The sequence below is a fragment of the Bombina bombina genome, chromosome 1 (assembly GCF_027579735.1).
Source record: "Bombina bombina isolate aBomBom1 chromosome 1, aBomBom1.pri, whole genome shotgun sequence".
NCBI lineage: Eukaryota > Metazoa > Chordata > Amphibia > Anura > Bombinatoridae > Bombina > Bombina bombina.
In genome coordinates this window covers 111,378,881-111,403,986 of record NC_069499.1, presented here as the reverse complement: position 1 = coordinate 111,403,986, position 25,106 = coordinate 111,378,881, and the positions used below count along the sequence as shown (strand labels likewise).

The 25,106-nt window shown below is 38.9% G+C and overlaps 1 protein-coding gene across 1 annotated transcript in view; it reads right to left on the bottom strand.

The window, feature by feature from the left end:
• KCNK10 (potassium two pore domain channel subfamily K member 10) overlaps window positions 1–25,106 on the bottom strand; it is a 135,678-nt gene that overhangs the window by 40,722 nt on the left and 69,850 nt on the right. The window contains exons 3-4 of the mRNA XM_053689419.1: window positions 17,774–17,934; window positions 3,823–4,009 (exon numbers count right to left, since the gene is read on the bottom strand). Coding sequence (XP_053545394.1) covers window positions 3,823–4,009; window positions 17,774–17,934 — 348 coding nt within the window. The remainder of the gene's footprint in view (window positions 1–3,822; window positions 4,010–17,773; window positions 17,935–25,106) is intronic.

The following is a 25,106-nucleotide window of genomic DNA, read 5'->3' as shown; positions in this document are numbered from 1 at the left end:
TTAAAATAATTACAAAATTACCTGTAAAATAAATCCTAACCTAAGTTACAAACACACCTAACACTACACTATCAATAAATTAATTAAATAAATTACCTACAATTATCTAAACTAAAATACAATTAAATAAATTAAACTATATTACAAAAAAAACAAACACTAAATAACAAAAAATAAAAAAATATTACAAGAATTTTAATCTAATTACACCTAATCTAAGCCCCCTAATAAAATAAAAAAGCCCCCCAAAATAATAAAATTCCCTACCCTATACTAAATTACAAAAGTAATCAGATCTTTTAGCAGCCCTTAAAGGGTTTTTTTTGCGGGGCATTGCCCCAAAATAATCAGCTATTTTACCTGTAAAAAAAAAAATACAAGACCCCCCCAACATTACAACCCACCACCCACACACCCCTACTCTAAAACCCACCCGATCCCCCCTTAAAAAAACCTAACACTACCCCATTGAAGATCACCCTACCTTATGCCGTCTTCAGCCAGCCGGGCACCGATGGGACAGAAGAGGACATCCGGACCGGCACAAGTCTTCATCCGATCGGGGCAGAAGAGGTCCTCCATCCAGCAGAAGTCTTCATCCAGGCGGCATCTTCTATCTTCATCCATCCGGCGCGGAGCGGGTCCATCCTCTTCTGACGACGGCTAACACTGAATGAAGGTTCCTTTAAATGACGTCATCCAAGATGGCGTCCCTCGAATTCCGATTGGCTGATAGGATTCTATCAGCCAATTGGAATTAAGGTAGGAAAAATCCAATTGGTTGATTTAATCAGCCAATCGTATTGAAGTTCAATCCGATTGGCTGATTGGATGAGCCAATAGAATTGACCTCGCATTCTATTGGCTCATCCAATCAGCCAATCGGATTGAACTTCAATTCGATTGGCTGATAGAATCCTATCAGCCAATCGGAATTCGAGGGACGCCATCTTGGATGACGTCATTTAAAGGAACCTTCATTCAGTGTTAGCCGTCATCAGAAGAGGATGCTCCGCGTCGGATGTCTTGAAAATGGACCCGCTCTGCGCCGGATGGATGAAGATAGAAGATGCCGCCTGGATGAAGACTTCTGCTGGATGGAGGACCTCTTCTACCCCGATCGGATGAAGACTTGTGCCGGTCCGGATGTCCTCTTCTGTCCCATCGGTGCCCGGCTGACTGAAGACGGCTCAAGGTAGGGTGATCTTAAATGGGGTAGTGTTAGGTTTTTTTAAGGGGGGATCGGGTGGGTTTTAGAGTAGGGGTGTGTGGGTGGTGGGTTGTAATGTTGGCGGGGTCTTGTATTTTTTTTTACAGGTAAAAGAGCTTATTACTTTGGGGCAATGCCCCGCAAAAAGCCCTTTTAAGGGCTGGTAAAAGAGCTGATTACTTTTGTAATTTAGTATAGGGTAGGGAATTTTATTATTTTGGGGGGCTTTTTTATTTTATTAGGGGGCTTAGATTAGGTGTAATTAGATTAAAATTCTTGTAATATTTTTTTATTTTTTGTAATTTAGTGTTTGTTTTTTGTAATATAGTTTAGTTTATTTAATTGTATTTTAGTTTTGATAATTGTAGGTAATTTATTTAATTAATTTATTGATAGTGTAGTATTAGTGTATTTGTAACTTAGGTTAGGATTTATTTTACAGGTAATTTTGTAATTAATTTAACTAAGTAGCTATTAAATAGTTAACTATTTAATAGCTATTGTGCCTAGTTAAAATAAATACAAAGTTGCCTGTAAAATAATATAAATCCCAAAATAGCTACAATGTAATTATTAGTTATATTGTAGCTATATTAGGGTTTATTTTATAGGTAAGTATTTAGTTTTAAATAGGATTAATTTATTTAATGATAGTAATTTTATTTAGCTTTATTTAAATTATATTTAACTTAGGGGGTGTTAGGGTTAGAGTTAGACTTAGGTTTAGGGGTTAATAACTTTGTTATAGTAGCGGCGACGTTAGGGGCAGGATATTAGGAGTTAATAATTGTAGGTAGGTGGCGGCAATGTTATGGAGGGCAGATTAGGGGTTAATAAAATTTATTATAGTGTTTGCGAGGCAGGAGTGCGGCGGTTTAGGGGTTAATATATTTTTTATAGTGGCGGCGATGTCCGGTCGGGAGATTAGGGGTTAATAAGTGTGGTAGGTGGCGGCGACGTTGGGGGGGACATATTAGGGGTTAATAAATATAATATAGGTGTCGGCGATGTTAGGGACAGCAGATTAGGGGTTCATAGCTATAATGTAGGTGGTGGCGGTGTCCGGAGCGGCAGATTAGGGGTTAATAGTATAATGCAGGTGGCGACGATGTTGGGGGCAGCAGATTAGGGGTTAATAAGTGTAATGTTAGGGGTGTTTAGACTCGGGGTTCATGTTATGTTGTTAGGTGTAGACTTAGAAAGTGTTTCCCCATAGGAAACAATGGGGCTGCGTTAGGAGCTGAACGCTGCTTTTTTGCAGGTGTTAGTTGTTTTTTTAGCCAGATCAGCCCCATTGTATCCTATGGGGATATCGTGCACGAGTACGTTTTTCCAGCTTACTGCTACCGTAAGCAGCGCTGGTATTGAGGGTTGAAGTGGAGCTAAATTTGGCTCAACGCTCACTTTTCTGAGGCTAACGCAGCCATTCAGAAAACTCGTAATACCAGTGTTGTCTTAAGGGTGCGCTGGAAAAAAAAGGCTTGTTAGCACTGAAGGTCTTTACCGACAAAACTCCAAATCTAGGCGATAGAGAATTTATCCCAGCTAAGAAGATGGAATACTTAGCCAAATTCTCTAATGTGTGCTTTCTGTCTCAGGTCAAGATCAGCCATCTTTCAGCAGCAAAAGAGGAGGTGAGAGAGACTAGTTACTAGTTTTCCAATGTTATGCCAAATTCACTAGGGTGTGGCCTATTACCTGTATATGTCATTAAAAGGCTATATGGGAGTATCTTTAGACTAGGCCAAAAACCTTGTCTAGACTACAAAGGTGTGTCTGAGGGAAAGGGATTTATTACATGAAATAGACCTGGTATTTTAAACAGTTTGCTTTTACAAGTCTGAACGTTCCAGAGATAAAATCTCTGAGTTATGTCACCACATTTGGCTATTAACCTCCCTGTACATTTTCTTGCTATAATAATGATCATACCATTTCCCCAGTACTGCATTGAACTGTCAATGACTATACTGTCTCTGAAACATTTTGTAGATGTTTTTACTTTTTCTATTTTCATGACCACATTCAGAAAGGATACCATTACTATCAGGAGTCAAGTCCTACAAAAACAAGAGTGGAAACTCACCAAGACTGTCACCCCCTTACAATTAATATTGTTTTATATACACACAAACACAATGTATTTATATGTTTATCAACTATACACTTTGGTTAATGAAAGCAAATTTAAACCAATGAAGGGTTGAATGGTTGCCTTTGGGTCTGAGACTCCTCCTCTGTCACAGAGTCTCACCCACTTAAGGTGCAATAGTCCTATTTCTGCTGAGGAGAGCCAATTAAACCTACAACAAGCCACACAGAAATGTCAGCCCCATGTATTCCACACAGTGTGGGGTAATCACAGAGCAGGACCGCTGACAGGCTTTAATGTATTGTATGAAGTGTTACTGCCCATTACTAGAGGATCTCACTATCCCTCTAACCAGTCTGTTCTCCAGCTCCACCCACCAGCAGCTGCGTTCCAGCTCGACTTGACCCCTGATTACTATGTTTCAAATTACACTTACGATTTGATTATAAAGATTAATATAAGAATTCTCTTTTTTCATTGTTTTTGCTGTAGGTTGATGACCTATTCTTACAAAACTTACCAGCTACAAAGTCTCCAAAGCCAACAGTTGTAAGAGTTACAACCACAAAGTAAATAGATTCCAGTTCCGTCCACCCTTCTATCTGTTTGAAGATGACAGCAGGAATAGTCACAAAGACTAGGCACCCAGCAACAATGAAAAGGATGGTGGAGATCACACGAATCTTCGTCTGACTGACCTGCTTCTTCTGGAGAGAAAACACGTGTTATACAACAATGGAACTCTGTACAAGCCCTGGTTACAAAGCAATGCGGATAGCATTCTGACATGCCCTTATAACTTACTACACAAATAATGTTATATAGTGATGACAGTTCAATGTATTTATATTTGCACTTGTGTTCTACAGAGTTGCTCTATGACCATATATTCAGCAGAGAACATTTTGGCTCAGATTATGAGTGGAGCACAAAATTACGCTGTCTTGAGCACAATATTTTTGCTCCACTCAGTAATACCAGCGCACATAATTTACAAGTTGTCTGGAAGCCTTGAGCTCATGAGAGTGTGCTTCAATATGTTCCAATGGCAGCCTCATTCTCGTACCGTGAGACACAGCAAAGCACCTGGCGCAGCACAGGGGGTAATCCGCACGATGTTGGGCAGCAAATTAAAAATATATATGTGTATGAATATATAAATATATATTTATTTGTTTATATGTGTATTATTTATTGTGTATACAACATACAAGTATCGTTTAACATACACACACAAACAAATAGGATTATGTAGGATTAATGTCCTTTTTTGCTCATTTTGTTATATACATTTTTTCCACTAGAGCGCTTTGTTATATCTTGCTCATCTTGCTATTTATACTAGGTTTAAAATATATGTTAACCATTGCAATAGGATTAATGCGTATATATATATATACATATAATAACATATGAGCTCTAGGACCCAGGGTCGAACTTATTATTGTTCGTTGTGTTAGACAATTTTCTGACAGGTTCAGTGTCTCATTAGATACAATTGTGTGATGTCATGAAGGAGTATCCTTATTTGAATATCTTTTAACCAATAGGGGGTTTACACACCCTTTTTAAATCAAGCACATTGAATGTTTTTTAGCAGTAGTGATTACGGCACAACGCCGAAACGCGTATACTGTCATATTTCACTTGTATCTTTGCACCTCCATGAACTTTTAATGCCTATGCATCAATAAAAGCTACGTTTTATTTTACTTCATCGTTGCTGCTCATTGCTCTTTCTTTCTGGTTGGATTTCTATGCCCTAAAGAGCAGCAACACTTCCTAAGTGGCAAGCCGTGGAGTCGGCTGTTTGGTGAGAGGATTCACAGCATCGATATCTGGAGACTAGCATTGGCTCAGACGCACAGGCCCACGGACGCACCTCCTGTTTCCAGTTCTCGCATTGGTTCACAGAGTATTGTGGTCATTTCCGGTTTTGACGGCTCTACAGAAGCTAGCGGCTGCACATCGGTGCAGCGTCTCTTCACCGGGACCTACTGTGACGAAGCCTGGTCTTCGCAAGGACGACTGGAGAACCAAGGATTGATAAACAGCAGCTGAGGTGTGGGGCGGTCGAGTGACAGCATCTGTAACGGAGCCTGGACTTTGAAAGGACAGATCGGTGAGTGCACTGAGCCGGCATATAATTACAGATATTGTTTGGCAAGTACTGTTCTCTATAATTGCACAAGGGATTCACTCTCCCCATTGCTATCGTGGACATTCAGTGGCAATAGCAATCAGTATCCACATAAAGGAGAAGTTTCCGATTTAATCTGGAACTTTTTTACTTGCTTTATACATTGGCTGTTTTCCATTGAATTAATACTCACCATTTACCATACTGAGTGAATTCTAAGCCACACTAATCTCTTGCTCATCCTGCTATTTGGTTTATTTATGTACACATATTAACACATAAATATATATGTATATAAGCATATACATATATATTTACAGTTTAAACACAGTCCCCATTCACCTCAATTTAATCTGCCCTTATAACTGCTTTGTGCAGTTTTTTTAGTTAAAAAATTAAGATGCTAATATTTTTATTTCATTTTGAACTACTGTCCACTTTATTTGGGAGGCAATTGGGGCACATTTTTTTAATTAACCAGAGGTCTTACCTCTGGTTAATTGCGCTAAGCGCAAAAGTCCTCCTGCAAGCTCGCGGGAGCATTAACCAGCCACTTGTAATGGCTGGTTATTTAACGTGCATCCATAAACAGGCAAATTTGTATACTAGCCCTTTGCAGGCTGTTGTGATAAACAGATAAAATACGTAGCGACCATCAATGCACAACTAGTTCAGAACAGAGCATGGCTACTGAGCCAATCAGGGACGGCATATGTGAATGGCCCTAATCAGCTGTGTTCAGCTACAAATCAGCAGAATAGGCAGCCAAACTTTTTTTTTATACAGAGGGACAGTCATATTTCATTATACTCACTTATATGCTAAACATAATGGGGGATATTTATCAAGCTGTCAACCGCAAATTCGCTGGAATTCCTCAGCGTAATTGTTGCGAGCTTGATCTGACCTAGTTATCAAAGCCTACAGACTGGCAAAAGTTGAAATCTGTGACGTAACATATGATCCGCCGGTCTCAATCCGACACATATCGATGCTTATGTCATTACAGATGTTCCGAATACGGCCCTATTTGACACTTTTTCAAAGTTATTAAATAGTTAACAGGTACGCTAGCGGCTATTCCGGCCCAGCGTACCTGGTTTTTAATCCGCCACCCTGGAGGCCGCAGATGCCATAGGGATCAATGGGAGTCTGAAAGCAGCGAAAGCTTATGTTCGATGCTGCCAAATATCCCATTGATTTATATGGTAGAAAACATGTAACGTTTACAGCTAACACCCTAACATAAACCCCGAGTCTAAACACCCCTAATTTGCCACCCCGACATCACCGCAACCTAAATAAAATTTATTAACCCCTATCCCGCCGCTCCCGGACCCCGCTGCCACTAAATAAAGTTATTAGCCTCTATCCCGCTGCTCCCAGACCCCGCCGCCACTAAACGTATTAACCCCTAAACCTCTGGCCTCCCACATCACTACCACCAACTAAACCTATTAACCCCTAAACTGCTAGGCCCCCACATCGCCATAAACTATATTAAGCTATTAACCCCTAAACCTAACAACCCCCTAACTTTAAATTAAAATTACAACATACCTATCTTAAAATAAATTTAAACTTAGCTGTAGAATTAAAAAAAAATATTTTTAAACTATTAATTAACCTACCCTAACTATTATCCGAAAATTAAATTAAACTAGCAATTAAATTAACTAAATTACATATTTAAAAAAACCTAACCCTACTCAAATTATTTAAATATACTATTTAACCTTATTAAAAATGACTAAATTACCAAAAAAATAAACGCTAAGTTACAAAAAATAAAAAACACTAAATTACGGAAAAAAAACACAGTATCAAAAATAAAAACAAATTACTCCTAATCTAATAGCCCTATCAAAATAAAAAAGCCGCCCCAAAATAAAAAAAAACCTAGCCTACAATAAGCTACCAATGGCCTTTTGTGGGGCATTGCCCCAAAGAAATCAGCTCTTTTACCTGTAAAAAAAATATAAACACCCCCCAACAGTAAAAGCTACCACCCAACCAACCAACCCCCCAAATAAAAACCCTATCTAAAATAACCTAAGCTCCCCATTGCCCTAAAAAGGGCATTTGTATGGGCATTGTCCTTAAAAGGGAATTTAGCTCTTTTACCTGCCCAGACCCTATTCTAAAAATAAAACCCACCCAAAAAAAGCCTTAAATAAGCCTAACACTAACCCCTGACGATCCACTTACAGTTATTGAAGTCCCGCTTGAAGGATCCATCCAGCCGTCAAGAAGTCTTCATCCGGGCGGCAAGAAGTCTTCATCCGGGCGGCCTCTTCCATCTTCATCCAGCCGGCGAGGTCTTCATCCAGACGGTATCTTCTATCTTCATCCATCCGGTGTGGAGCGGGTCCATCCTGAAGACATCCGGTGCGGAGCTCCTCTTCAATACGGTCGCCGCAGTAAACTGGAACTTGAATTCAAGTCACATCATCCAAGATGGCGTCCCTTGCATTCCTATTGGCTGAAAGATTCCAATCAGCCAATAGGATTTGAGCAGCTCTCATCCTATTGGCTGTTCCAATCAGCCAATAGGATTGAGCTCTCAAACTATTGGCTGATTGGACAGCCAATAGGATGAGAGCTATGAAGATAGAAGATGCCGTCTGGATGAAGACTTCGCCGGCTGGATGAAGACAGAAGAGGCCGCCTGGATGAAGACTTTTTGCCGGCTGGATGGATCCTTCAAGCGGGACTTCAATAACTGTAAGTGGATCGTCAGGGGTTAGTGTTAGGTTTATTTAAGGGTTTTTTGGGTGGGTTTTATTTAGAGTAGGGTCTGGGCAGGTAAAAGAGCTAAATGCCCTTTTAAGGGCAATGCCCATACAAATGCCCTTTTCAGGGCAATGGGGAGCTTAGGTTATTTTAGATAGGGTATTTATTTGGGGGGTTGGTTGGGTGGTGGGTTTTACTGTTGGGGTGTCGCGATCGCTCAGCTGATCGCTCTTTTCCCTTCCGGATTTCTTCAGCGCTGTTGCGCTACACTTCGTTGCCTAGCAACTTGACTGAAGCCGTCCCTCTCCTCTGACGTCAGAATGGCTTCTTATTCCGGCGTCTTCTCTCCTCCGGTGCCTGTTTGTTTTTCACACGTTGGCTTGTGAGTATCTCATATCATATTTCTGAACCTGTGCTTATCGTATATTCTGAATCCTGAACCCCTATCTGCCTGATCCCTTGTTGCTGGACTTTGCTTGTTGGATTACTCTTTTGCTTAACCCCTACCTGCCTGATTACACGTTGCTGGACTTTGCTTGTTGGATTACTCTATTGCTTAACCCCTACCTGCCTGATTACACGTTGCTGGACTTTGCTTGTTGGATTACTCTATTGCTTAACCCCTACCTGCCTGATTACACGTTGCTGGACATTGCTTGTTGGATTACTCTATTGCTTAACCCCTACCTGCCTGATTACACGTTGCTGGACTTTGCTTGTTGGATTACTCTATTGCTTAACCCCTACCTGCCTGATTACACGTTGCTGGACATTGCTTGTTGGATTACTCTATTGCTTAACCCCTACCTGCCTGATTACACGTTGCTGGACTTTGCTTGTTGGATTACTCTATTGCTTAACCCCTACCTGCCTGATTACACGTTGCTGGACATTGCTTGTTGGATTACTCTATTGCTTAACCCCTACCTGCCTGATTACACGTTGCTGGACATTGCTTGTTGGATTACTCTATTGGTTAACCTCTACCTGCCTGATTACACGTTGCCGGACATTGCTTACTAGACAACTCTCTTGATTAACCCTATCTACTTGAAGTTTCTTCTCCTGACCCTGCTGTGTCATCTTCCAGCCTATCTCTGTGAGTATTTTATACTATAGCTGTCGCAGGGTCAGGTCCTGGTATATACTCACTGTGCTAGGGTGTTATTACCTTCATTCTAGCATTTGGGTCTTACTCTGGACTTTACCTATCCTGACATTACAAACAGGCCATAAAATGGACCCTGGTGAGTTATCCAGAGCTGTGGCTCTACAAGGACAGCTACTTGGCACCCACTCCGCACACCTGCAATCGTTGGACTCTAAATTGGATAAAATTACTGCTCTTTTGCATAACCTCACTCCGCCTTCACAAGTCCCTGTAACTCCTGTTGTTCCTGCGGCCAGTTCTAATCCTACATATAATCCGCCACATCCTGCTGAACAGTTAGTACCCAGAATTCCGCTACCTGATAAATATGATGGCAACCCGGATGACTGTCGAGGATTCCTTAATCAGTGCCGCCTACATTTCAGAAATAATCCTCTGATGTTTGTTTCCTCTTCTTCCAAGATCACCTTTTTGATTTCTCTTATGAAAGGTAAAGCCTTGGCTTGGGTTTCTCCATTGTTGGAAAAGGATGATCCTTTGCTTCATGATATTGACACTTTTGTTTCCATATTTTCTTCCGTGTTCGATAAACCTGGAAGGTCTGCAGCTGCCGAAGCAGGACTTTTAGATTTAAGGCAGGGTTCTCTTTCTGTAGCACAATACGCTATAGAATTTCGGACTTTAGCTGCTGAAACTATGTGGAATCATGGGGCCCTGCGTGCAGCATTTCGTAAAGGTCTTTGTGATCGTTTAAAAGACGAACTAGTTTATAGAGATCTTCCTGATTCTCTAGAAGAACTCATCAATCTATGTATCAAGTTAGATGCTCGTTACTCTGAGCGTCTCCATGAACGTGACCGTAACAGAAGATCCTTTTTAAAATCCAATTTCCGTCCTTTGTCTCGTTCGCCTAACCTTCTTGCTCCGAATTCTTCTATCTCTGAATCTAGTGAACCCATGGAGGTTGGTGCAATTAAATTATCTGAAGCTGAACGTCTCAGAAGGCGTAATCTTGGACTATGTCTATATTGTGGTATTAAGGGACATATGTTAAAAGATTGTCCAACCCGTCCAGTAAAAGCCAGGGCTTAACTCCAGAAAGAGGGACTGAGTTAAGCCAAAAATCCTTTCCTACCCTCAATCCCAAGCTGTTTGTTCCAGTCACCTTCCGTTTTGGCAACACCAAGTTTCAGGCTCAAGCACTCATAGATTCTGGAGCTGCTGGAATGTTTATGGATTCGGATTTTGTTAATTCCCTTCGGATTCCTTTGCTTTCCAAGAACCAAGTAATTAAGGTCACTACTGTCAGTGGTCAACCTTTAGGTTCAGGAATCATTCAATATTCTACTATACCACTTCAGATGTCTGTAGGAGTACTTCATTCGGAGTCCATCTGTTTTGACATCATCTCTTCTCCTCAGTTTCCTTTAATTTTGGGACTTCCATGGCTACAACTTCATGATCCGGTTTTCTCCTGGTCAAAAGGGGAACTTGTTACCTGGGGATCCTCTTGTTTCCAAAAATGTTTACAGAATTCTCCCAAACCTTCTAGTACTGTTGTGGCAGTTTTGGACATCCCTGATTCTTTGCCTGTACAATACCATTCTTTTTGTGATGTCTTTTCTAAGAAGGATGCTGAAGTATTACCTCCACATCGGGACTTTGATTGTCCCATTGATTTATTACCTGGAGCACCTCTTCCAAAGGGTAAAACATACCCACTTTCCTGTCAAGAAAATGTTTCTCTCGAAGACTACATCAAGGATAATTTGGCCCGAGGGTTTATTCGCCCTTCTTCCTCTCCGGTAGGAGCAGGTTTCTTCTTTGTTGAAAAGAAAGATGGAGGTCTACGTCCTTGCATTGACTATCGTGCTCTTAATCAGATAACTATCAAGAATTGTTATCCCCTTCCTCTCATTCCTGAATTGTTTGATCGTCTCCAGGGTGCTTCCATTTTTACCAAATTGGATCTTCGTGGGGCATACAATTTGGTCAGGATTCGAAAAGGGGATGAGTGGAAAACAGCCTTCAACACAAGATTTGGACACTATGAATATTTAGTTATGCCTTTTGGGTTATGCAATGCCCCTGCTGTTTTTCAGCATTTTGTTAATGAAATATTCAGAGACTATCTTAATCAATTCGTCATTATCTATCTTGATGATATTTTGATTTATTCTCGGACTTTGCAGGATCACGTTCATCACGTTAAACTAGTACTCCAGAGATTACGTGAAAATTCTCTATTTGCCAAGCTTGAAAAGTGCTCTTTTCGTCAAGAATCTATTCATTTTTTGGGTTACATCATTTCTCCGTCTGGATTTGAGATGGATTCTGACAAACTGTCGGCTATTATAGATTGGCCTAGACCAACTTCCCTAAAATCTCTTCAGAGGTTTCTAGGGTTTGCCAATTACTACCGTAAATTTATAAAAGACTTTGCTAACATATCGGCACCTCTTACTGCTCTTACTAAGAAGGGTCAGGATTGCAAACATTAGTCTGATAAAGCCTTACAGGCCTTTGAGACTCTGAAATCTGCGTTTACTTCGGCCCCCGTTCTTTGCCATCCAGTTCCGAGTCTCCAATTCATCGTTGAAGTAGATGCTTCTCTGATCGCTGCCGGGGCTGTGCTCTCTCAACGAAATCCCATCACTAGCAAAATCCTTCCTGTGGGGTTCTTCTCCAAGAAGTTTAATACTTCAGAATTGAATTATGACGTCGGTAACAAAGAATTGTTAGCGATTAAGATGGCCTTGGAAGAATGGAGACATCTGCTTGAAGGCACGGTTCAGCCATTCCTTATACTTACGGATCATAAAAATCTTCTGTATCTTCATACTGCCAAACGCCTCAATTCACGTCAAGCTCGGTGGGCTCTGTTCTTTTCCAGATTTAATTTTGTCCTCTCTTATATTCCTGGTTCTAAGAACTGTAAAGCGGATGCTTTATCCAGACAATTTCAAACTTCTGATTCTACATTGTTGGATTCTGAACCCATTCTCCAGCCTGCTAAAGTTCTAGCTCAGTTGTCTACTTTTCCTTTTCAAGCTCTACAGTCTGCTCAAGCCTCCATTCCTTCCTCCTATAACATACCACCTGGAATCTTGTTTGTACCTGCAGAATACCGCCTTAAACTTCTTCGGTGGGCTCATGATAATATTTTGTCAGGACATCCTGGAGTACGTAATACATTATGGAGACTCAAACAACATGTCTGGTGGCCTTCTATGAACAAAGATGTCAAGGATTATGTTGCAGCCTGTAATTCCTGTACATCTAATAAACAGTCTTCTGGTTTACCTTTTGGACTCTTACAACCTTTACCGGTTCCATATTACCCCTGGTCTCATGTTTCCATGGACTTTATTACTGATCTTCCTAATTCTGCCGGAAACAAGACCATATGGGTTGTGGTAGACAGATTTTCCAAAACAGCACATTTTGTTCCTTTAACTGGCCTACCATCTGCCCGGAAACTCGCTGACCTGTTTATTCTCCATATCACCAGATTACATGGTTTTCCTTTGGACATTGTTTCTGATCGAGGAGTTCAATTTGTCTCAAGATTTTGGAAATCTCTATGCAAACAATTTGGAGTTACCATATCTCTATCTACTGCCCATCATCCTCAATCCAACGGTCAAACTGAACGAGTTAACCAATCTCTTGAATCTTATCTCAGACATTATGTTAACCATCAGCATTCCAATTGGTCTCAACTTCTTCCTTTGGCTGAACTTGCTTTCAATTCTCGTCTCAATTCTTCTTTACAGACTTCTCCCTTTAAGGCAGCTTATGGATTCGAGCCTAGAACTTTTCCTATGTCTTCTGGGGTTTCTGGTGTTCCTGAAGCAGATCGAACTGTGAAGAATCTCTGTAAACACTGGAAGAAGATTCGGGAAATTCTTCTCCTCTCTTCTCTAAAGTATAAGCGATTTGCTGATCGCAGACGCCGTAAGGCACCTTCATTTCGCACTGGAGACAAAGTTTGGATATCAACCAGATTCATTCGTCTTAAGCAACCTTGTGCTAAATTGGGTCCTAAATACATAGGACCGTTTAGAATTGTTTCCAAGGTTTGTTCTACTGCTTACAAGGTGGCTTTACCAGACAACCTGAAGATTCATCCTGTATTTCATGTGTCTCTTCTTAAACCAGCAGTCTCTAATCGGTTTTCCACCAGACAGAAAACTCCCTCTCCGTTTCTTGTGGATGGTACCTCAGAATTCGAGATCAGTCATATTCTTGATTCCAAATTACGAGGTAATCGTTTATACTATTTGGTTCTTTGGAAGGGCTATCCCATTACTGAACGTTCCTGGGAACCTGCTTCTCATATCCGCGCCTCTGCCCTGATCAAACAGTTCCACGTTCGGAATCCTTCGAAGGCTGCTCGTGCTCCTCGGAGGGGTCCTTGAGGAGGGGGCACTGTCGCGATCGCTCAGCTGATCGCTCTTTTCCCTTCCGGATTTCTTCAGCGCTGTTGCGCTACACTTCGTTGCCTAGCAACTTGACTGAAGCCGTCCCTCTCCTCTGACGTCAGAATGGCTTCTTATTCCGGCGTCTTCTCTCCTCCGGTGCCTGTTTGTTTTTCACACGTTGGCTTGTGAGTATCTCATATCATATTTCTGAACCTGTGCTTATCGTATATTCTGAATCCTGAACCCCTATCTGCCTGATCCCTTGTTGCTGGACTTTGCTTGTTGGATTACTCTTTTGCTTAACCCCTACCTGCCTGATTACACGTTGCTGGACTTTGCTTGTTGGATTACTCTATTGCTTAACCCCTACCTGCCTGATTACACGTTGCTGGACTTTGCTTGTTGGATTACTCTATTGCTTAACCCCTACCTGCCTGATTACACGTTGCTGGACATTGCTTGTTGGATTACTCTATTGCTTAACCCCTACCTGCCTGATTACATGTTGCTGGACTTTGCTTGTTGGATTACTCTATTGCTTAACCCCTACCTGCCTGATTACACGTTGCTGGACATTGCTTGTTGGATTACTCTATTGCTTAACCCCTACCTGCCTGATTACACGTTGCTGGACATTGCTTGTTGGATTACTCTATTGGTTAACCTCTACCTGCCTGATTACACGTCGCCGGACATTGCTTACTAGACAACTCTCTTGATTAACCCTATCTACTTGAAGTTTCTTCTCCTGACCCTGCTGTGTCATCTTCCAGCCTATCTCTGTGAGTATTTTATACTATAGCTGTCGCAGGGTCAGGTCCTGGTATATACTCACTGTGCTAGGGTGTTATTACCTTCATTCTAGCATTTGGGTCTTACTCTGGACTTTACCTATCCTGACGCTGTTGGGGGGTGTTTGTATTTTTTTACAGGTAAAAAAGCTGATTTCTTTGGGCAATGCCCCACAAAAGGCCCTTTTAAGGGCCATTGGTAGTTTATTGTAGGCTAGGGTTTTTTTTTATTTTGGGGGGCTTTTTATTTTTGATAGGGCTATTAGATTAGGAGTAATTGCTAGTTTAATTTAATTGTAGGATAATAGTTAGGGTAGATTAATTAATAAATTAAAAATATTTTTTTTTTAATTCTACAGGTAAGTTTAAATTTATTATAAGATAGGGATGTTGTAATTGTAATTTTAAAGTTAGTTTAGTTTATGGCGATGTGGGGGGCTGGCGGTTTAGGAGTTAATAGGTTTAGTTAGTTGTAGTGATGTGGGAGGCCAGAGGTTTAGGGGTTAATACTTTTATTTAGTGGCGACGGGGTCCGGAAGTTGCGGGAGAGGGATTAATACATTTATATAGGTGGCGGGGGGCCAGGGAGCAGCGGGATAGGGGTTAATACATTTATTTAGGTGGTGGCAGGGTCCAGGAGCAGCGGGATAGGGGTTAAACATTTTAATATAGTGGCGGCGTTTAGTGACAGGGTATAAATGAAGTTGGTAAAAAGCCGAATAGACGCGAGATCGATGACTGCTAGTTAACAACAGTCCGATGCTCATCGCCCCGTACTTGGATGCTGTCTTTTTGACAGCTTTTTTTTATAAATATGGAGAGTGTATTCAGGTCCGCAGCCGCGATGTTAGGCGATGTTAGGCAAGCGTATTGGTGCCGTTGAATTCAACAAAGTTGACGGCTTGATAGATATACCCCAATGGCTCAAAATAAAAATAGATTGTGATCACAATTGTAGGTATAACTGGAAATCACTTGCTATTAATTAATTAAATTCAGCTGTATATAATACTCAAATTAACAAAACCTGGTACAAAAAAACAATATTAAAGGGACAGTAAAGTCCAAATTAAACTTTCATGATTCAGATAGGGCATGTAATTTTAAACAACTTTTTCATTTAATTTTATCATCAAATTTGCTTTGTTCTCTTAGTATTCTTTGTTGAAAGCTAAACCTTTTTTTTGTTAATTTGGAGAACGTATTCAGGTCCGCGGCCGCGATCTTAGGCGATGTCAGGCGAGCGTATTGGTGCCGTCAAATGCAGCACAGTTGACGGGTTGATAAGTAGGCCTCACAGAGTCATAGCAACAAATATTTTGAATGTAGAAAATAATATATGTCTGCTCTACAAAATAGTTGTAGAGATGTCTCAGGAGAGAGATATTTTGGAAGGCCTAATAGTGGGCATGGGTTTTAAATGTAATTATTTAATGGGACACACAGTGGCGTGTGTGCTGTATTAAATCACAGGTGCACGTTAATTCTGCAGGGACTTGTTTGTGATACCATAAGCTTTTTTTTTTATGTAACCTTAGCCTATAACAGTAAAAAAAAAAAAAGTAAAATATTCTTAAAAGGAAAATTTCTCAGCACAGAACACAGAAGTACAGTATTTTCAGCATATATCACTTTTTAAACAAACAAAATAAACACGAAAGCATCCTGTATCTTATATTCCAAATGCATCATAAATAGAAGTCCCGTAACATGGACAGTAAATTAAAAACTGAATCCCCCATAATGGGTCAGATTACAAGTGGAGCGCTAGTTAATGCTCCCGCTCGAGCGTTAACTGCGCTAGAAGTTGAAAGTAACCGATTTCCATTTGCGCTATAACCTGATGAGCACAAACAACGAACTTAGAATATAACTCATTCCATATAGAAGTGAAAGGAGAAAAAATGTGGGGGAAATAACTAATACCCTACTCGCACACAAACCCGATCCCATATTCTCAAGTGCGCTAATCTGACATGAAAATATTAATATTTCACATTCCAAGAATCTTCACATAGCAGACTGTGTTGTATTTATTCATAAATAAATATTTCTACATATATCTGATGGATTTTTTGCACAAATATATATATCTACCTATATATATATATATATATATATATATATATATATATATGAGTATAAATAGGGATAGGTATATACATATATATATATATATAGCAATTTACAGTAAATACATAGTATAGCACTTTATGAAATATGAATATTGCATAAATATGTTTTTTCATGTTTTCATCTACTTAACTGCATAGGCTCCAATGCACTTGTATACATGTCTATATATGTGTACACATGTATCTATGTGTTTATATGTGTATATATGTATGTAAATATATATATATATATACACATATAAATACATATGTACACATATATATAGACATATTAAAGTCCTTTGCCTGCCTTTTTTTCCTGATACCTGAGCCCTCATATCTTTGAGTCCTTATAACTTTTTTGTGCAATATTTTTTTTAAATATTTTTTATTAGCTTGTGCTATTAAAATGAGTGTAAGTGTACTTTGTAATGTAATGTTGATGTGTTTTGTGACACTTTTTCGTTCCACAAATCATTTAACCAGAGCTCTAAGAACGAGCACTATCGATCGTGTTTACTTTTAACTTTTAATATGAGCAAAAAACGAATGCGTGCAAACACCCGTGATAAACCCCTTATCGCTCACGAATAACTGTTAGCACTCCACTCATAGGGGCCGATTTACTAATGTCTGTTGAACATGATACAATGTATATATATATATGTATAAATATATATTGTACCAAAATACCATTATATATATATATATATATATATATACGTATTAATGAATACACATAACATATTCTGTCATGTGAAGAACATTGGAATGTGAAAAATTCATATTTTCATGTCGGTTTAGCGCACTTGAGAATCTGCATTCAGGTTTGCACGCAAGTGGGATGTTAAGATTTTTTCCATTTTTTTTCTCCATTGAGTTCTATTGTGGAATAAATTATCACGCACATGTTATTCTAAGTTCTGCTTTTTACGCGCATCGAGTTAGCACGCGAGCAAAAACTGTTTATTTTCAACATGTAATAAGAGGACTACCTGACGATTTAGTTAGCGATCAACCGGGAGCGTTAAATACCGCTCCACTTGTAATCTGGCCCTTAATATGTTATGAAACTTTTACGTACACAAACACAATAATGATACATTAATGAAACTGTGATGCCTGATATTACAATGTCAAAAATAACATGGATCTTACCCGGAATACCTTTTCAACTCTTGCAATACTTTTCCCAAAAATTGTCCCTAGTTGATCTCCAATTCCAGCCAAGAGAAATCCAAAAAGTGGTATTCCAAATATGGCATACAGTATACAGAATATCTTCCCACCTTCTGTGCTGGGTGCAATGTTTCCATAACCTGATTACAGAACAAAAGGTAAGATAAAATAACATGAATAAAGTGTAATTTCTACACAATGAAAAGACACAGGTATTGTTAAATACATAGAAGTAAAACTGCATGGTCCTGTAGGTGGAGCCTAGATGGTCCACTGGTAAAGTCAGAATCCTCATGGGAGGGTTTGAGCATGTCTGTTTCCTTTATAGAACCCAGAATGAAAACAAGGAGAAAAGTGGCCAGAAGAACAGTAGACTACAGCTCCCAGCCTAAGGTGACAAAAAAAGTTGTGGTGACACAACTACATCAATCTCATTATAACTTAAAGGGACAGGAAAAGCAAAATGAAACTTTACCAATTTTAAATTCACTTCTATTTCCAAATGTGCGTTGTTGTCTTGGTATCTCTTGTTGAGAAAGAATAAGCACATATCCTACCCTAGTGGGAGCCAGCTGCTGATTGGTGCCTGCACACATTTGTCTCTTGTGATTGGCTAACTAGATGTATTCATCCAGTTGCCAGTAGTGCAATGCTGGTCCTTCAGCAAAGGATAACAACGGAATCAAGCAAATTTGTTAATAGAAGTAAATTGAAAAGTTGTTTAAAATTGTATGTTCTTGCCCAATCCTGAAAGAAAATTGTGGGGTTTATTGTCCCTTTAAACAGATCCTACAGAAAATTACAATACAAATTAATTAACTAACGACAAAATAGGTTTGAGGAGTCCACCGTTGAAATTTACCTGAAACCCACAACTTATGTTATGTGGCTCTAATTTTTTGAATCTCAGTGAATGAGGTATAATAAAAATATCCTCATAAACTTTTCTTTAAAAAAAGTGTTATGACATACATTATAACTGGATGAATTGTCCTCCCTTGTTGTATATCAAGCATTTTGCCATAGAATATGCTAAACACCTAGATGAGAGTTTAATCCTTACAGTGCTAAAACGGCTCTGAGACGTCGCAGAGTTTCCCACTCAGGTGCTAACGACAGTTCAGAGCCGTCGCTAGCACTCTCCAACCTTGAGGGAGATCTGGGGGCTCCCACCCACTCCTACCCCGGTGATCGGGCCTGTATACTGACAAGCATCGCCGGGGCTTCACGTTTTGCACAATGATGTCACGCGCAATAACGTAATGATGTCACCGTGCAACTTTATTTAAAAATGACAAAGACAAATATAGGAAAAGGGGTCATGCTGCTTAGAAGCCTGTATCTCAGGCATCTAAGCAGCTACAAGACCCACCGTTGGAAAGGTAATCGCCTAACCTTTCGAACGGTGTAAGTATTGGGGATCTGAAAAAAAAAAGTTAAAAAATATATATTTAAAAAAATTAAAAATTAAAAATCTCTTAAATCAGCTTAGCACCCAGGTTGGAAAGTGCTAAGCACTCAAAGGGTGAAACCCAGAGTTTTTTCTTTCATGATTCGGATAGATCATGCAATTTTAAACAACTTTCCAATTTACTTCTGTTATCTAATTTGTTTTTTACTCTTGGTATCCTTTGTTGAAAAAAAGATACATAGGTAGACTCAGGAGCTGCTGATTGGTGGCTACACAACTATGCCTCTTGTTATTGTCTCACTCAATGTGTTCAGCTAGCTCCTAGTAGTGCATTGCTGTTTCTTCAACAAGGTATACCAAGAGAATGAAACAAAGTAGATAATAAAAGTATATTGGAAAGTTGTTGAAAATTGTATTCTCTATCTGATTCATAAAATAAAAATTCGGGGATTTATGTCCCTTTAAACATCAGCCGCTCTACATTAAAAGTACATAAAGTCAAAGTAATTACATACAAACCATATCCAGAGAAGAAAACTGAATGAATGTCTTGCTAGAAATGTGAAGTGTTCTCACTATGATCTCATAACAATGACACAGATGTCTCTAAATGAAATATATTTATCTAGATACATTAGTTAATGTAGAATACTGCGTTAGTCATCCGGGCCAGGTTATATTATAGGAAATCACATTACAGTTTATTGGTAAGAGCAAACTATACCAAGAAATGGTGAGTCAAACGCTAGAGAGGATACAGTTCCTTATCTTTTTTTTTGTTCAGTTAATTTGCACATAATGTTATATACATATTGTTATAATTATCTTTACTTATAAAACAACAAAGATTTTTTTTTATTTAAATACTTAATCAGATACATAAACATCCTAGGTAGTCTTGAAAGTGTACATTTCTACTATGGATTTGTATACTGACATTTGTATTATGATACTCATATTGGTACACACTCAATTTTTCCTGTAACAAAGCCTGTTAGCTGACACACAAGGATTCAGTATTGCTATTTTATTACTTATTATTGTTTTAATTCTTCTTTGAAGGTGTGAGCTGGAGGTTGCGGGAGCAGTTTCCATGTGTGCCTTGATTCAGGGCCCTGATTGGTTGGGTGTTCCTTTAACTTCCAGCAAACACCTTGAGCACCCATTCCTATGACTAAGCACCACTAGAGGGCGTGAAACGCGTCAGGATTGCTATCCTTGTATCCTTGCATAATGATGCATTTTTAAGCTTTATATAATAAAGATTTTTTTTATCACTGTTTTGCCCCTCGAGTGCTCAGATACCTGCTTTTTAAGTTCCTTATCTTCCTCACAAAAGAAACAAAATGTCACCATCTATAGTGATATTTTATTAGTAAGTTGCACACTGTTTCTTGACAAAGATGTCTGGAAAATGCAACTGAAAGTAAATATGATGTAGCAAATACATTTCTTTATCTTATTATATATCTTTGTAATCATATAAAGTTGTTTTTTATATACATTAAAGTGATAAGAAACACAAACATTTACTTTTGTGATTCAGACAGAACATACCATTTTTAAAAAGTTTCCAATTTATTTCTATTATACAATTTGCTTAGTTCCCCTGATATTTTGAGTTGAAGAGATACCTAGGTAGACATCTGAAGCACTACATGGGAGGAAATACTGCTGCCCTCTAGTGCGGTTGCAAATGGATAACATTCTTTCTTGCAAAACTCCTGCCATATAGTGTTCCAGAAATGGGCTGACTCCTAAGCATACTTAACTGCTTTTCAACAAAAGATACAAAGAAAATTTGATAATAGAAGTAAATTAGAAAGTTGTTTAAAACTGTAAGTTCTATATGAATCATGAAAGAAAAAAATTGGGTTTCATATCCCTTTAAGTAATGTATAGCTTTGACAAATATTTGGGGGATCATTTTGCATTTACAACTTCTTAAGTGTTCATTTGTACTCTGACTATTTTGTACTCTCTTATCTAATAGATTATTCCTAACTGATCTGATTGATTATTGCTATTCTGTTTTTAACTTGTTACTGCAAATTTAAAGCCTTTGTGCTATCATATAATATTATATTGTACTAGAAGAGTATAGACATGGAATGGAAATGGAGCAGGAAATGCTCTACCATAGCATAATGCTACAATCATGCCTAGAATTAGACGGAAAAAAGCTGTTTTCTTTAGCAGCAAGTAGATAGCTAGGTAATTGAGGACCATTTTGTGGAGTGTTTGCATGGAAAGCTTGTTTGGAAGGGATCCAAAAAAAAGTGTGATTAAAGGTAGTAGCATAGGGGGCCCTAGTGTTAGGCCAAATAGGCGACCACCTAAGGCCTCACTCCTGATAGGGCCTCACATAGGGGCAGAGAAAGTTGTGTGGCTCTAAAAAATTAGAAAATTCATATATTTCACCAGCACTTATGGGTATAAAACGTTCATCTTTTATTGAAGGATAAAGTTAAAAATAAGCAACGTTTCGTGACCTTTGCTTATTTTTAACTTTATCCTTCAATAAAAGATGAACGTTTTATACCCATAAGTGCTGGTGAAATATATGAATTTTCTAGTGACTGAGAGGAATTGCAGTTTTTCCTCTACACCGTGCACATTCAGTGGTGCTGTATTCTCACATGATATTGGAGTATCTAAAAAATTAGAGCCACACAACTTATGTTATGTGGCTCTAATTTTTTGAATCTCAGTCAATGAGGTATAATAAAAATATCCTCATAAATATTTCTTTAAAAAAAGTGTTATGACATACATTATAACTGGATGAATTGTCCTCCCTTGTTGTATATCAAGCATTTTGCCATAGAATATGCTAAATACCTAGATGAGAGTTTAATCCTTACAGTGCTAAAACGGCTCTGAGACGTCGCAGAGTTTCCCACTCAGGTGCTAACAACGGTTCAGAGCCGTCGCTAGCACTCTCCCACCTTGAGGGAGATCTGGGGGCTCCCACCCACTCCTACCCCGGCGATCGGGCCTGTATACTAACAAGCATCGCTGGGGCTTCACGTTTTGCACGATGACATCACGCAACTTTATTTAAAAATGACAAAGACAAATATAGGAAAAGGGGTCATGCTGCTTAGATGCCTGTATCTCAGGCATCTAAGCAGCTACAAGACCCACCGTTGGAAAGGTAATCGCCTAACCTTTCCAACGGTGTAAGTATTAGGGATCTGAAAAAAAAAGTAAAAAAAAAATAGATTTAAAAAAATAAAAAATCCCTTAAATCAGCTTAGCACCCAGGTGGGAAACCCACATTTTTTTCTTTCCTGATTCGGATAGATCATGCAATTTTAAACAACTTTCCAATTTACTTCTGTTATCTAATTTGTTTTTTACTCTTGGTATCCTTTGTTGAACAAAAGATACATGGGTAGACTCAGGAGCTGCTGATTGGTGGCTACACAACTATGCCTCTTGTTATTGTCTCACTCAATGTGTTCAGCTAACTCCTAGTAGTGCATTGCTGTTTCTTCAACAAGGTATACAAAGAGAATGAAACAAATTAGATAATAGAAGTATATTGGAAAGTTGTTGAAAATTGTATTCTCTATCTGATTCATAAAATAAAAATTTGGGGGTTTATGTCCCTTTAAACATCAGCCGCTCTACATTAAAAGTACATAAAGTCAAAGTAATTACATACAAACCATATCCAGAGAAGAAAACTGAATGAATGTCTTGCTAGAAATGTGAAGTGTTCTCACTATGATCTCATAACAATGACACAGATGTCTCTAAATTAAATATATTTATCTAGATACATTAGTTAATGTAGAATACTGTGTGTCATCAGGGCCAGGTTATATTATAGGAAATCACATTACAGTTTATTGGTAAGAGCAAACTATACCAAGGAAATGGTGAGTCAAACGCTAGAGAGGATACAGTTCCTTATCTTTTTTTGTTGTTCAGTTCATTTGCACATAATGTTATATACATATTGTTATAATTATCATTACTTATAAAACAACAAAGATTTTTTTATTTAAATACTTAAAGGGACAGTCAAGTCCAAAAAAAACTTTCATGATTTAAATAGGGTATGCAGTTTTAAACAACTTCCCAATTTACTTTTATCACCAATTTTGCTTTGTTCTCTTGGTATTCTTAGTTGAAAGCTAAAACTAGGAGGTTCATATGCTAATTTCTTAGACCTTGAAGGCTGCCTCTAATCTGAATACATTTTGACCACTAGAGGGCATTAGTTCACATGTTTAATATAGATAACATTGAGCTCATGCACGTAAACTGACCTAGGACTGAGCACTGATTGGCTAAACTGCATGTCTGTCAAAAGAACTGAAATAAGGGGGCAGTCAGCAGAAGCTTAGATGCAAGATAATTACAGAGGTAAAAAGTATATTAATATAACTGTGTTGGTTGTGCAAAACTGGGGAATGGGTAATAATTTAATAAAGGGATTATCTTTCTTTTTAAACAACAAAAATTCTGGTGTTGACTGTCCCGTTAATCAAATACATAAATATCCTAGGTAGTGTTGAAAGTGTACATTTCTACTATGGATTTGTATTCTGATACTCATATTGGTACACACTCAATTTTTCCTGTAACAAAGCCTGTTAGCTGACACACAAGGATTCAGTATTGCTATTTTATTACTTGTTATTGTTTTAATTCTTCTTTGAAGGTGTGGGCTGGAGGTTGCGGGAGCAGTTTCCATGTGTGCCTTGATTCAGGGCCATGATTGGTTGGGTGTTCCTTTAACTTCCAGCAAACACCTTGAGCACCCATTCCTATGACTAAGCGCCACTAGAGGGCGTGAAACGCGTCAGGATTGCTATTTTGTACAGGCCTCACTCATGATAGGGGCCTCACATAGGGGCAGAGAAAAGTGTTTGATAGTATAGCAGCCTTGCCACCAACTTTTTCTGGATATTCTAACCCTCACAGTCTCTTAATTTTTTTATCTGGCTCTCAAGGTTCCTCAATTCTCTCCACCTTCTGCCTGTCACATCAGCCTCATAATCAGAAGGCAGGGGGCCACAGGCAAACATTAACTTGTAAAAGAGACAGGGGGACTGCGCTTTGAGCATTTGAACCCATTAGCAATCAGAGATAATAAGCTGCAATTAACATTTATTAGACTCTCTCCTCTGTCCATCCTCCCATGCTCTCTCTTCTCCTTTCTTTACTTTTTCCTCTCACACTCACTCCAGTCTTGTCTCTATTTCCCTCTTCTCTCCCTCCTCTATTGACACATCCTTTGTCTATTTGCTCTCTACCTCCTCACTTTCTCTTATCTCTCTCACTCAATTCTCTTTCTTCTCTCTTTTTTTCTCTTTCTCTCTCCCTTCTCTTCACTTTTTTCTCTCTCCCTTTTGTATCTCCCCTCCTTTCTTTTCATTCTCCATCTCACCTTTTGCTCACTCTCCATCCTCCCCCTTTCTCATCTCTCTCCATTCTCTCTTATCACTATATTTCTCCTTTCTCTCCCCTCTCTTTTTCTTCCTTTTTTCTTTTTGCTATCTCTGCACTCTCTCTCCTCTAGACTCAGCTCTGTCTTCTCTTGCTGTCCTCTCTCCCCCTTCTCTTTTCCCTGCTAGCTCTCTAATTTGTCTCTCCCTCTCTATACCTTCTCTATCCACTCTGTCTTCAATCTCTCTTCTATAACCATTCACTTTATCTCTCTCCACTCTCTTTTCCCTCTCTCTTATCTCTCCTTCACAATCTCTCACTTCTATAACCATTCTCTTTATTCTCTCTCAACTCTCTCTTTTACCCATCTCTTATCTCTCACTTCTATAACCATTCTCTTTATTCTCTCTCTACTCTCTCTTTTCCCCCTCTCTTATCTCTCACTCTATAACCATTCTCTTTATTCTCTCTCAACTCTCTCTTTTACCCATCTCTTAT